The 14,155-nt window shown below is 43.0% G+C and overlaps 1 protein-coding gene across 1 annotated transcript in view; it reads right to left on the bottom strand.

Moving 5' to 3' along the window:
* The window catches only part of ptpn22 (protein tyrosine phosphatase non-receptor type 22), a 30,966-nt gene that overhangs the window by 1,091 nt on the left and 15,720 nt on the right, over positions 1–14,155 (bottom strand). The window contains exons 9-23 of the mRNA XM_021616587.3: positions 12,905–12,971; positions 12,648–12,725; positions 8,771–8,863; positions 8,318–8,445; positions 7,367–8,121; positions 4,194–4,277; positions 3,861–4,094; positions 3,622–3,762; positions 3,356–3,424; positions 3,011–3,153; positions 1,865–1,892; positions 759–815; positions 430–536; positions 250–280; positions 65–151 (exon numbers count right to left, since the gene is read on the bottom strand). Coding sequence (XP_021472262.3) covers positions 65–151; positions 250–280; positions 430–536; positions 759–815; positions 1,865–1,892; positions 3,011–3,153; positions 3,356–3,424; positions 3,622–3,762; positions 3,861–4,094; positions 4,194–4,277; positions 7,367–8,121; positions 8,318–8,445; positions 8,771–8,863; positions 12,648–12,725; positions 12,905–12,971 — 2,102 coding nt within the window. The remainder of the gene's footprint in view (positions 1–64; positions 152–249; positions 281–429; positions 537–758; positions 816–1,864; positions 1,893–3,010; positions 3,154–3,355; positions 3,425–3,621; positions 3,763–3,860; positions 4,095–4,193; positions 4,278–7,366; positions 8,122–8,317; positions 8,446–8,770; positions 8,864–12,647; positions 12,726–12,904; positions 12,972–14,155) is intronic.

Here is a 14,155-nt window from a genome sequence, read left to right as displayed (position 1 = left end):
TGAAAATGTGTCCCATCACATTGTTGAAATTAGATTTGCATTGATGTGTCTGGTGAAGGCTTACCAAATGTGAACACTGATGATGAGGTGGAGGTACCATAAGGAGGAGATGGTCCAGAGTGGGTTGGTACTGGTGGAGGGGCAGACTTTGCTGTGGGAAGAATGTGTTACCATTTTAGCTGCTAGAGGTGGGTAATGTACTGTATGTTCCAGACAGCAGATCAATTTACGGATATACCTGTTACTTACGTTTCTGTCTGAGTTTGAATAACTTCAGGCTCTGAAAAAGAAAGACAGCTGGCTTTAAGTGACAAGACATACCCAGATAATAGCAGAGAATATTATTATTATAGAAACACCAGATCCTCTATTTCTAAAACAATAGATAAAGTCTGTGAGTTACTGTAATTCTATGTACATAGTCATTACCTTTGTTCTAGACAAGGCCTTCCCACTGTTTTTGTCTGATTTGTCTTCAGTAGTCCCAGTGCTGGTTGGGGTGCTGTTGTCCACAGGCTGCTGAAGCTTCATTTCAGCTAAGAAACAGTCATTAGATACAGTATGTGTCGCGGTGATGGAGACATTTTGTAAAAGTTGAATTCAATATCATCAAGAGTCAAGAGTAAATGGGAATAGGTTGGATCAGTGTGACTTAAATCCCCTTAATAAGGAGAGGTCATATTTACATGGGCCTGTGTTTTGTTAGTGAGAGTTGATACTTGTAATTGCTGGTCTACTCTCTGTGTGTTGCAACCTACCACTTCCTCCTAAAGCCACAACGGCTTGAGCAACCAGAGGAACAGTAGTCAGGGGCTCTGTAGAGAAAATGTAGACAGACAAATTGTAAAGTACTGTATGTTCTCTCAAACATCAGATAGATCAAGGAAGGACTACTTCTGACATTAGTTCTCATTATCATGTCATCAATTACAATCAGAGTAAGTAAGTAGCCTTGCACGAGCCAGAATGGCTCATAGGATAAAGGATCCTATAGAGCTAGCCAGCTTGTAGTCCTATAACCCAGAAATGAGTTACCTCTGGTTCGTTCAGCCATCCCTCTGTGAAACATTTATGGCGAAAGAATGGTGTTTTGGAACAAATGTCGAAAATAAGGTCTGAGGTTAACACAGGCTCAGGAGATCTTCTACGTTTTGTTCTGTGAGTTAATAGTAATAGTCAATTAACATGACCATTATGAAGCCTTTGTGTTTTGTGTTTCATTAAATTGAATAAATGCTTCCAAATTCACATAAACAGATGGTAGCTGATGAAGATTCTCATGGAACAAAACGTATAAGATCTTCTAAGCCTGTGTTACCACAAAACTTCTATTCAACGTTTATCCAAAAACCCTCCAAAACGGCATTCATTTTCTCCATAGGCTTTGTACAACGAACCACGGCGGAATTAGTGCCTGCAAAAAGCAACATTACTACTTCTCGCTATATCCTGTTTGTGTCGCATGAGGTAGCTTGATATAAAAGTACACCACCCTGGACAGGACACTAGTCTATCGCAAGGCCTTACCCAATCTATCTCCGGAGACACATCGTGTTCCATTATTTAGTCTTGGGTACGACTCGGTGATCGAACTCCCAACCTTCCAATTTTAGGGCAGACACTAACCACAAGGCCACTGAGTGTGTACAATGATGTTTTTCAGTGATTTCTATTAGTGCCTTTTATTGTGTGAGGGAGCAAAGCCAAGAGCAACCATTTGATGTTGACTTTTTCCTTGTTAACATCAAACAGACGGATAAGCTGGTAGTAGAAGAAAAAACAAGGACAAAAACAGATGGCTTTTCTCAGTCACAGATGGCTTTTCTCAGTCACAGATGGCTTTTCTCAGTCACAGATGGCTTACCTGTCAGTGAACTCTTTTCGTGGACACTCTGAGGGAACAGTTTAGAGTGTTGTATTAATGTACTCATGTATTAACAACAATGGGAACATTTGAGCCATAGCATGAATCACGAGGAGAACAAAAACGGGCATTTAGTAAAGATCAGTTCATAACACAAAGGGGTGGGTGGCAGCATCCTGTACTAGCTAGATGTACCCATTAAATACACATGACACTAAGGGGTGTGTGGCAGCATCCTGTACTAGCTAGATGTACCCATTAAATACACATGACACTAAGGGGTGTGTGGCAGCATCCTGTACTAGCTAGATGTACCCATTAAATACACATGACTCTAAGGGGTGGGTGGCAGCATCCTGTACTAGCTAGATGTACCCATTAAATACACATGACTCTAAGGGGTGGGTGGCAGCATCCTGTACTAGCTAGATGTACCCATTAAATACACATGACTCTAAGGGGTGGGTGGCAGCATCCTGTACTAGCTAGATGTACCCATTAAATACACATGACACTAAGGGGTGTGTGGCAGCATCCTGTACTAGCTAGATGTACCCATTAAATACACATGACTCTAAGGGGTGGGTGGCAGCATCCTGTACTAGCTAGATGTACCCATTAAATACACATGACTCTAAGGGGTGGGTGGCAGCATCCTGTACTAGCTAGATGTACCCATTAAATACACATTACACTAAGGGTGTGTGGCAGCATCCTGTACTAGCTAGATGTACCCATTAAATACACATGACACTAAGGGGTGTGTGGCAGCATCCTGTACTAGCTAGATGTACCCATTAAATACACATGACACTAAGGGGTGTGTGGCAGCATCCTGTACTAGCTAGATGTACCCATTAAATACACATGACTCTAAGGGGTGTGTGGCAGCATCCTGTACTAGCTAGATGTACCCATTAAATACACATGACTCTAAGGGGTGGGTGGCAGCATCCTGTACTAGCTAGATGTACCCATTAAATACACATGACACTAAGAGTAAGAGTCTCTACTGACCATAGAAATTGAATTACTGGGGGATAGTACTATAATACATTCTAGAAGTATCATTTCGATGAGAGTGACTATCACACCTCCTTAAAGTCTTGACAGCTACAGCACCCAGAGTCTGTCAATGTCTGTTACCTTGCTCCGATTCATGATTCCATCCAGGAATCTTTCGGGTTGGGAGTTCCCTGCCCACTCTGAGGACGTACCAATCCTCTGCTGTGTGGATGTGGTCTGGCTGTTGCTCTGACTCTGCAGGCAGGGAGCACTGTTCTGATCAACTGCAATTACCCAAAAATTACAATGTCAGTTTAGTACTACACAGAGTAAATACATTGCCTTGATTGACACACACACAGAGCAGTTGACCTACTTTTAAATTATGTCTGGAGGATTAACATTTTGACAGTAGCCTAGTCCTAGGAGCACTATCAGGGTGAGGATGATGGTGGAGGCGGTGGTGATGAAGAGGCATGTGCTCACCTTCTTGAGTGACCAGGAAGAAGGATTCTGGGGTTCTCTCAGGTAGAGGGGGAGTCAGATTATCTGAGCCTTCACAATAAAAAACACGACAAATCAGTGAGGTTCTACCTGGAACCAAATGGGTTCTACCTGCAACCAAAAATGGTTGTTCAAAGGGTTTTCCTATGGGGGTAGCCAAAGAGGCTAGGTTCTAGATAATAAAATAATTATAAGAGTGTATAGAAAAATAACATTGCAAACATAAAATGGGTGTTACTTTCTCTTACCTGGAGGTGAGAGAGAAGGGGCCAGAGGATAGGGAGGTGGAGGGGGAGGAGGAAGGTTTACTGATGTACAGGGAGCAGGAACAGAATATCTAACCGGGGGAGGCAATGTAACTGGGGGTGATACTGTATCCTGGGGTGACACTGTAAAGACAAAAAAGCCCAAAAAGACTGGGATAAACATCATCTGCACATGACATTCTCTACATTTTATCATACTGATTGTTTTGTGTGACAAATACCTGAGAGTGTTGTCATTTTTACTTTCAAGCTTTTGCTCCTCGTCCAAGACATCTTATCCACCGGAGTGTCCACTGAACGTCCAGACCACTCTCTCTCTTCTGACTTCTGGACCACCATCTCCACAGGGACTGAGAGGGAAGGGAAGACAGTAGTGCTCCTACCGGCATTGTTGGCCAACACAAAGGATTCTGGCGTTCTCTCTGGCAGTGGGGGGATAGGCGAGGGGGCACTCCCTTTGGGAGAAAATGAGGTAGAGAAAAAATGTGTTTGAATGCTTTTGTAGAAGAGCTTATGAAGAGTATTATGAGGGCCTTCAAAGGCCCACCACTCACCGTTCCCCCTGAGGGCTTCAGCTGCTGCATTAGGAGGGATGAGGACCTCTAACCTCTCAGGTTTAGAGATGTTATCAGGATGCTCTAAAGGGCACAGAAAGAGATTTAGTGACATAGTATATATATAGTACCTTAGGAAAGTACTCAGACCCCACTGTTTCTACATTTTGCTACGTTGCAGCCTTATTCTAACATGGATTAAATAAATAATAATCCTCAGCAATCTACACACAATACCATAATGACATCACAATACCTCATAATGACAAAGAAATACGTTATTTACATAAGTATTCAGACCTTTTGCTATGAGACTCGAAATTGAGCTCAGGTGCATCCTGTTTTCGTTGATCATCCTTGAGATGTTTCTACAACTTGATTGGATTCCACCTGTGGTAAATTCAATTGATTGGACATGATTTGGAAAAGCACACACCTGTCTACATAAGGTCCCACAGTTGACAGTACATGTCAGAGCAAAAACCAAGCCATGAGGTTGAAGGTATTGTCCGTAGAGCCCCGTGACAGGATTATGTCGAGGCAAAGATCTAGGGAAGGGTACCAAAAAATGTCTGCAGTATTGAAGGTCTCCAAGAACACATCCTTCTTAAATGGAAGAAGTCCGGATCCACCAAGACTCTTCCTAGAGCTAGCCGCCTGGTCAAACTGAGCAATCGGGGGAGAAGGGCCTTGGTCAGGGAGGTTACCAAGAACCTAATGGTCACTCTGACAGGACTGCAGAGTTCCTCTGTGGAGATGGGAAAACATTCCAGAAGGGCAACCATCTCTGCAGCACTCCACCAATCAGGCCTTTATGGCAGAGTGGCCAGACGGAAGCCACTCCTCAGTATAAGGCACATGACAGCCCGCTTGGAGTTTGCCAAAAGGCAACTAAAGACTCTCCGACCATGAGAAACAAGATTCTCTGGTCTGATGAAACCAAGATTGAACTCATTGGCCTGAATGCCAAGCGTGACGTCTGGGAGGAAACCTGGCACCACTCCTGCAGTGAAGCATGGTGATGGCAGCATCATGCTGTGGGGATGTTTGTCAGCGGCAGGGACTGGGAGACTAGCCAGGATTGAGGCAAAGATGAACGGAGCAAAGTACAAAGAGATCCTGCTCCAGAGCGCTCAGGAGCTCAGACTGGGGCAAAGGTTCACCTTTCCACAGGACAACGACCCTAAGCACACAGCCAAGACAACGCAGGAGTGGCTTCTGGACAATTTCTAAAATCTGTTTTTGCTTTGTCATTATGGGGTATTGTGTGTAGACTGATGAGGAAAAACAACTAATTTTATCTATTTTAGAATAGATATATGTGGAAAAAAGTTAAGGGGTCTGAATACTTTCCAAAGGCACTGAATATGTATATAGAGTACCAGTCAAACGTTTGGACACACCTAGTCATTCAAGGCTTTTTCTTTATTTTACAATCCTCTACATTGTAGCATAATAGTGAAGACATCAACACTATGAAATAACACATGGAATCATTAAGTAACCAAAAAACAAAATGAAATTATATTTTATATTTGAGATTCTTCAAAGTAGCCACTGTTTTCCTTGATGACAATTTTGCACACTCTTGGCATTGTCTCAACCAGCTTCACCTGGAATGCTCTTCCAACAGTCTTGAAGGAGTTCCCACATTCTGTATGTTGAGCACTTGTTAGCTGCTTTTCCTTCACTCTGCAGTCCAACTCATCACAATCCATCTCAATTGGTTTGAGGTCGGGGGATAGTGGAGGCCAGGCCATCTGATGCAGCACTCCATCACTATCCTTCTTGGTCAAATAGCTCTTACACAGCCTGGAGTTGTGTTGGGTCATTGTCCTGTTGAAAAACAAATCATAGTCCCACTAAGCCCAAAACAGATGGGAGGGTGTATCGCTGCAGAATGTTGTGGTAGTCATGCTGGTTAAGTGTGCCTTGAATTCTAAATAAATCACAGACAGTGTCACCAGCAAAGCACCCCCACACCATCACACCTCCTCCTCCATGCTTCACGGTGGGAACCACACAAGTAGAGGTCATCCGTTCACCTACTCTGCTTCTCACAAAGAAACGGCGTTTGGAACCAAAACTCAAATTTGACTCATCAAACCAAAGGGCAGATTTCCACTGGTCTAATGTCCTTTGCTCGTGTTTCTTGGCCCAAGCAAGTCTCTTCTTATTATTGGTGTCCTTTAGTAGTGGTTTCTTTGCAGTAATTCGACCATGAAGTCCTGATTCACGCAGTCTCCTCTGAACAATTGATGTTGAGATGTGTCTGTTACTTGAACTATGTGAAGCATTTCTTTGGGTTGCAATTTCTGAGGCTGGTAACTCTAATAAACTTATCCTCTGCAGCAGAGGTAACTCTGGGTCTTCTTTTCCTGTGGAGGTCCTAATGAGAGCCAGTTTCATCATCATAGCACTTGATGGTTCTTGTGACTGCACTTGAAGAAACTTTCAAAATTCTTGACTGACCTTCATGTCTTAAAGTAATGATGGACTGTTGTTTCACTTTGCTTATTTGAGCTGTACTTGCCATAATATGGACTTGGTATTTTACCAAATAGGACAACCTTCTGTATACCACCACTACCTTGTCACAAAACAACTGATTGGCTCAAACGCAGTAAGAAGGAAAGAAATTCCACAAATTAACTTTTAACAAGGCACACCTGTTAATTGAAATGCATTCCAGGTGACTACCTCACCTGGAAGAGGCATCATTACAGTCCCTGGTTCGAATACAAGCTGTATCACATCCGGCTGTGATTGGGAGTCCCATAGGGCAGCACACAATTGGCCCAGTGTCGGCCGGGGTAGGCCGTCATTGTAAATAAGATTTTGTTCTTAAGTGACTTGCCTAGTTAAATAAAGGTTAAATAAAAATAAAAAATGAAATGAAGCTATTTGAGAGAATGCCGAGAGAATGCCAAGAGTGTGCAAAGCTGTCATCAAGGCAAAAGGTGTAGAAAAAAGTAAAAGATTAAGAAAAACCCTTGGATGAGTAGGTGTGTCCAAACTTTTGACTCGTACTGTATATATATATATATAAATATATATAAGAGAGAGAGAGAGAGAGATGGGATATACCGGATTATCACGCTATAAAGCCAACTCTGCACTCTCAAATTCTTCATTGATCTAAAAGAGTAAGCATACAGCAACACAACATTCACCTGTTCCAGCAGCCAGTACATATGATTCAGGGGTTCTCTCAGGTAATGGAGGTGGACTGTCTTCATCCGAGAAAGCTACAAGCGCACCTGCGGCAGCGTTTGTGATGACAAGGGCTGGCAGTTCCATCGCCTGGTCTTTAAGAGTTATACTTGAACCATTGAAACAGGGGTTCTCTGTCAACTTGCTCAGAAGAGCCAGCTCCTCCTCATTATCAGCACCTCTGGGAGCCTCAGCAGCCAGGGGTGAGGTCATTGAAGAGTCAGGTAAAACGTAGAGGTCCTCCACAGTGAGACAGAGGGGGTTGGAGATGGAAACTGGTGGTACCAGTTGGGTGATCTCTCCATCACTCTCCACCTTCTTTTGCTCCATGGCTCTCTGACAGAATTCCTGAGTCATGAGTGCCTGAGAGGTTATGATGGGGATGCGGAGACTGGGCTCTTGTCTCAGGGCCTGGCTGGTGGGCAATGTATCGGGCTTTGTCGGTAGTGGGTATGGTGGTCTCTGGTTCATGGACATGCTATTAGTCTGTGTCTGTAGGGGTTGTGGTTTCTGGTTAATAGTCTGTGTTGGTAGGGAGTTTGGTCTCTGCTGTTCGCTCTGCCTGTCCCTGGCTCTCAGGGCATTGAGGATGACTGAGGGGGAGCACATAGCCGAGTCAAACAGTGGGTCACCATCATGCACCGCTGCTGAGGCAGAGAAGGCCACTGGTAAGACGTGATTGGATATCCCATCAGGTTCCTCCCTATCTGGGTGCCTGCAACACAATATGAGTTATTTAGTCATTTTATTGAAGAGGCCAGTGGAGGCATTTCTCTCTCTGTGTGAGAAAGTGTATGGGTTATTATGACATATTTTTCTACAGAGATATGCATCAAGGTTTGAAGCAACCATCATTGAAAAAAGCTTTCATTGTCAGATCTATGGTTGATGGAGAAAAGCCTTTACTGTACCTGCGCTCTGTCTGTGGTTCCATTTGATGCTGTGGCTCAGGTTCTGGTTCCTGTTCAGCTTCAGACGCCTCGCTGAGGTCAGAGAGCTCACTGTCACTGGCTGTAGGGGGTGAGGGGTCCGCTGGCACCTAAACAGTTCAACAGAATCACACACTTACTCATTCACCCTCTGAGAAAGTATCTACATACGACACAGATCACTGGCCTTAGTTTATGTGCCTATGTTGCTCTGTTCCAGTGCCTGTTGCTACCACATCACCAAACCAGCCAGTGGTTCCCCTAGCCAGAGTCTGTGTGTGTGTTTGAGATTACACAACAGTCGCACTGCGCAGAATCATTGATCTACAAATCACCTTGCATCCCAACTTACTACTCATTATGTGATCAATATTAGTGATTCTGCACCTCATCTTGATATAACTGTTCCCCGTCAAAACATGCTGTCTGTCTCACCTCCTCTGTACAGGAAGGCTGTGCTGGTGCCATGGACTGCAGATACTTCTCAAACAGGAACTTGATGGTTCTGTACACCAGCTTGTACTGTTCCTGTAGTCACACACAAAACCAGTTATTTTAGTATTAGTTGCCATGTCAGTTGCCCTGGCCTGTTGCAAGAGAACTGTCCTGCAATCCAGGAAATGTAAAACGACTTAATAAAGGTTTCTGAAGTTTGTAATTGCCACCTTAAAATGTCAGAATTGATTGGTGCCAGACGATGGTCAGATACAGCTTTGTGATAAAAATGTCTCAGAGGCCTGTCACACAGTGTGTATGCACTGTACACTGAGTGTACAAAACATTAGGAACACCTGCTCTTTCCATGAGAGACTGACCAGATGAATCCAGCTGAATGCTATAATCTCTATAATCCCACCTCACCGTCAACTCAATCAGTGTAGATGAAGTGGAGGAGACAGTCTCAAAAAAAACTACTAAAGGACACCAATAAGAATAAGAGACTTGATTGGGCAAAGAAACACGAGCAATGGACATTAGACCAGTGGAAATCTGTCTGATGAGTCAAATTTGAGATTTTTGGTTCCAACCGCCGTGTCTTTGTGAGACACAGAGTACGTGAACGGATGATCTCTGCATGTGTGCTTCCCACCATGAAGCATGGAGGAGGTGGTATGATGGTGTGGGGGTGCATTGCTGGTGACACTGTCTGTGATTTATTTAGAATTCAAGGCACACTTAACCAGCATGTCTACCACAGCATTCTGCAGCGATACGGCATCCCATCTGGTTTGCGCTTAGTGGGACTATCATTTGTTTTTCAACAGGACAATGACCCAACACACCTCCAGGCTGTGTAAGGGCTATTTGACCAGGAAGGATAGTGATGGAGTGCTGCATCAGATAACTTGGCCTCCACAATCACCCGACCTCAACCCAAATGATAGGGTTTGGGATGAGTTGGACTGCAGAGTCAAGGAAAAGCAGCAAACAAGTCCTCAGCTGGTTGAGAGAATGCCAAGAGTGTACAAAGTTGTCATCAAGGCAAAGGGTGAAGAATCTAATTTGTTTAACACTTTTTTGGTTACTACATGATTCCATATGTGTTATTTCATATGTTTAACCACTTCATTATTATTCTACAATGTAGAAAATAGTAAAAATAAAGAAAAACCCTTGAATGATTAGGTGTGTCCAAACATTTTACTGGTACTGTAAGTATTCACACCATTTTGCTATGACACTGATGAGTTCTTAACTTTAAATATTGTTAACTATCAGGTATCCTATTTAAATATTGAGTGCCATAGTCTAGTTTGTACACCAGAAGTTAATAGTTATCTGTAGGGGGAATGTATTGAGTAAAGGAAAGGCAATCACATGTGGCAGGCACTGATAAGGGTGGATAGATGTGGTTTAGTGAGGAATGGGGCCGAGGTCAGGTCAGGTCACATTAAGGGAGAAGGAACAGTTTATTGCCCACATCACTTAATTTCCTGCCTAGCAATAAAGATGTAGCGTTTAGAGAGAAGGAGGACATCGCACAAATTGGGGTATACATACTACCTTGGGGAAAATATGTCTTATGCAGCTGTATGACCCAATGGGTGAATAAACGTGAATTAACTTGGTTTAAGCTTTACTAATCGTCCATGAGTTTTACTAGGTTAATTTAGACCATAACAACACTAAATTACGTTAATGTGCATCCAATTTCCTTTTATCGCCACCTGTCTATATAAGGTCTCACAGTTGACAGGGCATGTCAGAGCAGAAACTATACCATGAAGTCCAAGGAACCGTGGATCTCAGAGATAGAATTGTGATGAGGCATATATCTGGGAAAGGGTATAAAACAAGTTCTAGAGTGTTGAAAGCTTCCAAGAGCACCGTGGTCTCCATCATTGGGAAATTGAAAAAATATGGAACTACCCAGACTATGCCTATATTTGTCTGTCCGACCAAACGGAGCAACCCGGGAAAGTAGGACCTTGGTCAGGGAGGTGATCAAGAACCCAATGACTACTCTGACAGAACTATAGAGTTCCTTGGCTGAGATGGGAGAACCTGCCAGAAGGACAAGTCTCTGCAGCACTTCACCAACCTGGGCTTTATGGGAGAGTGGCCAGACGGAAGCCACTAAAGAGAAAAAGGCTCATGACAGCACGCATGAAGTTTGCAAAAAGGCATGTGAAAGACTCTGAAAGCATAAGGCATACGATTCTGCGGTCTGATGAGACAAAAATGTAACTCTTTGGCCTGAATGCATAGCCCATCTAACACCATCTCTACCGTGAAGCTTGGTGGTGGTAGCATCATGCTATGGGGATGCTTTTCAGTGGCAGGACCTTGGAGACTGGTAAGGATAGAGGGAACAATGAATGGAGCCAAATACAGGAAAATTCTTGATGAGAACCTGCTTCAGAGTGCAAGCGACAAGCATTCAGCATTCAGCCAAATCAACACTGGAATGACTTCAGAGCAAGAATATAAAAGTCCTTGAGTGGTTCAGCCAAAGCCCAGACTTGAATCTCATTGAAAATCTGTGTAAAGACCTGAAGATTGCTGTTCACCGCTGCTCCCCATCTAACTTAACAGAGCTTGAGGAAATTTGCAAGGAATAATGGGAGAAAATACCAAAATCCAGATGTGCAAAGCTGATACAGACATACCCAACATGACTCAAAGCTGATACAGACATACCCAACATGACTCAAAGCTGATACAGACATACCCAACATGACTCAAAGCTGATACAGACATTCCCAACATGACTCAAAGCTGATACAGACATACCAAACATGACTCAAAGCTGATACAGACATACCCAACATGACTCAAAGCTGATACAGACATTCCCAACATGACTCAAAGCTGATACAGACATACCCAACATGACTCAAAGCTGATACAGACATACCAAACATGACTCAAAGCTGATACAGACATACCCAACATGACTCAAAGCAGATACAGACATACCAAACATGACTCAAAGCTGATACAGACAAACCCAACATGACTCAAAGCTGATACAGACATACACAACATGACTCAAAGCGGATACAGACATATCCAACATGACTCAAAGCTGATACAGACATACCAAACATGACTCAAAGCTGATACAGACATACCCAAGATGACTCAAAGCTGATGCAGACATACCCAACATGACTCACAGCTGATACAGACAAACCCAACATGACTCAAAGCTGATACAGACATACCCAACATGACTCAAAGCTAATACAGACATACCCAACATGACTCAAAGCTGATACAGACATACCCAACATGACTCAAAGCTGATACAGACATACCCAACATGACTCAAAGCTGATACAGACATACCCAACATGACTCAAAGCTGATATAGACATACCCAACATGACTCAAAGCTGATACAGACTTTCCCAACATGACTCACAGCTGATACAGACAAACCCAACATGACTCAAAGCTGATACAGACATTCCCAACATGACTCAAAGCTGATACAGACATACCCAACATGACTCAAAGCTGATACAGACATTCCCAACATGACTCAAAGCTGATACAGACATTCCCAACATGACTCAAAGCTGATACAGACATACCCAACATGACTCAAAGCTGATACAGACATACCCAACATTCCTCAAAGCTGTAATCACCGCAAAAGGTGCTTCTACAAAGTACTGACTCAGTGGTGTGAATACTTATGATTTAACCAAACATTTTTAAGACATGTTTTCACTTTGTCATTATGGTGTATTGTGTGAATATGTGTGGGAACATTTTTGATGTAATCCATTTTGAATTCAGGCTACAAAATAAATCAAGGAATAAATAAATCAAGAGGCATGAATACTTTCTGAAGGCACTTTACCTTGGTCTGAACCACAGAAGGCCTCTGTGTTCTCATGTCCTGAACCAGGTCATAGATGCTGAAGTCTTCTTTGAGCAGCTGGAAATAAACACAAAGGCACTCAATGACGATCAGTAAGGTGACTGAACACACATACAGTTACAGATACGGTAGCTTTTAGTACAGCACAACATAGATACAGTAGTCTTTGATCCTCTGCTCACACTCGGGTTCGGAGGAGATGGTACGGTACAGGGTAGGGCAGGTACAGTTCTCACCTGTGTTTTCACCAGGTTCCAGGTGTAGTCGATGGCACACAGTGCTCCTGTTCTTCCACAGCCAGCACTGCATGGACAAACAGGCAGAACAGGGTCAACAGAAAATACACTACACTAATTAAGAAGAACAAACAATTACATTATATAAATACAAAATCTCCTTTCACTTAGCATGCTCCTGGCCCACACTAAGAGACAGAGACTGTAATATATAGACACTATATATATATATATACGTATATATATATATATACAAAATTATATACAGTGCCTTGCGAAAGTATTCGGCCCCCTTGAACTTTGCGACCTTTTGCCACATTTCAGGCTTCAAACATATAGATATAAAACTGTATTTTTTTGTGAAGAATCAACAACAAGTGGGACACAATCATGAAGTGGAAGGACATTTATTAGATATTTCAAAAAAAACGTACAAATCAAACACTGAAAAATTGGGCGTGCAAAATTATTCAGCCCTTTACTTTCAGTGCAGCAAACTCTCTCCAGAAGTTCAGTGAGGATCTCTGAATGATCCAATGTTGACCTAAATGACTAATGATGATAAATACAATCCACCTGTGTGTAATCAAGTCTCCGTATAAATGCACCTGCACTGTGATAGTCTCAGAGGTCCGTTAAAAGCGCAGAGAGCATCATGAAGAACAAGGAACACACCAGGCAGATCCGAGATACTGTTGTGAAGAAGTTTAAAGCCGGATTTGGATACAAAAAGATTTCCCAAGCTTTAAACATCCCAAGGAGCACTGTGCAAGCGATAATATTAAAATGGAAGGAGTATCAGACCACTGCAAATCTACCAAGACCTGGCCGTCACTCTAAACTTTCAGCTCATACAAGGAGAAGACTGATCAGAGATGCAGCCAAGAGGCCCATGATCACTCTGGATGAACTGCAGAGATCTACAGCTGAGGTGGGAGACTCTGTCCATAGGACAACAATCAGTCGTATATTGCACAAATCTGGCCTTTATGGAAGAGTGGCAAGAAGAAAGCCATTTCTTAAAGATATCCATAAAAAGTGTCGTTTAAAGTTTGCCACAAGCCACCTGGGAGACACACCAAACATGTGGAAGAAGGTGCTCTGGTCAGATTAAACCAAACTTTTTGGCAACAATGCAAAACGTTATGTTTGGCGTAAAAGCAACACAGCTCATCACCCTGAACACACCATACCCACTGCCAAACATGGTGGTGGAAGCATCATGGTTTGGGCCTGCTTTTCTTCAGCAGG

This window comes from Oncorhynchus mykiss, chromosome 9 (genome assembly GCF_057628025.1).
Source record: "Oncorhynchus mykiss isolate SJ-2025 chromosome 9, ASM5762802v1, whole genome shotgun sequence".
NCBI lineage: Eukaryota > Metazoa > Chordata > Actinopteri > Salmoniformes > Salmonidae > Oncorhynchus > Oncorhynchus mykiss.
Note: the sequence above shows the minus strand (reverse complement) of the source record. Positions and strands in the feature narration are given on the sequence as shown.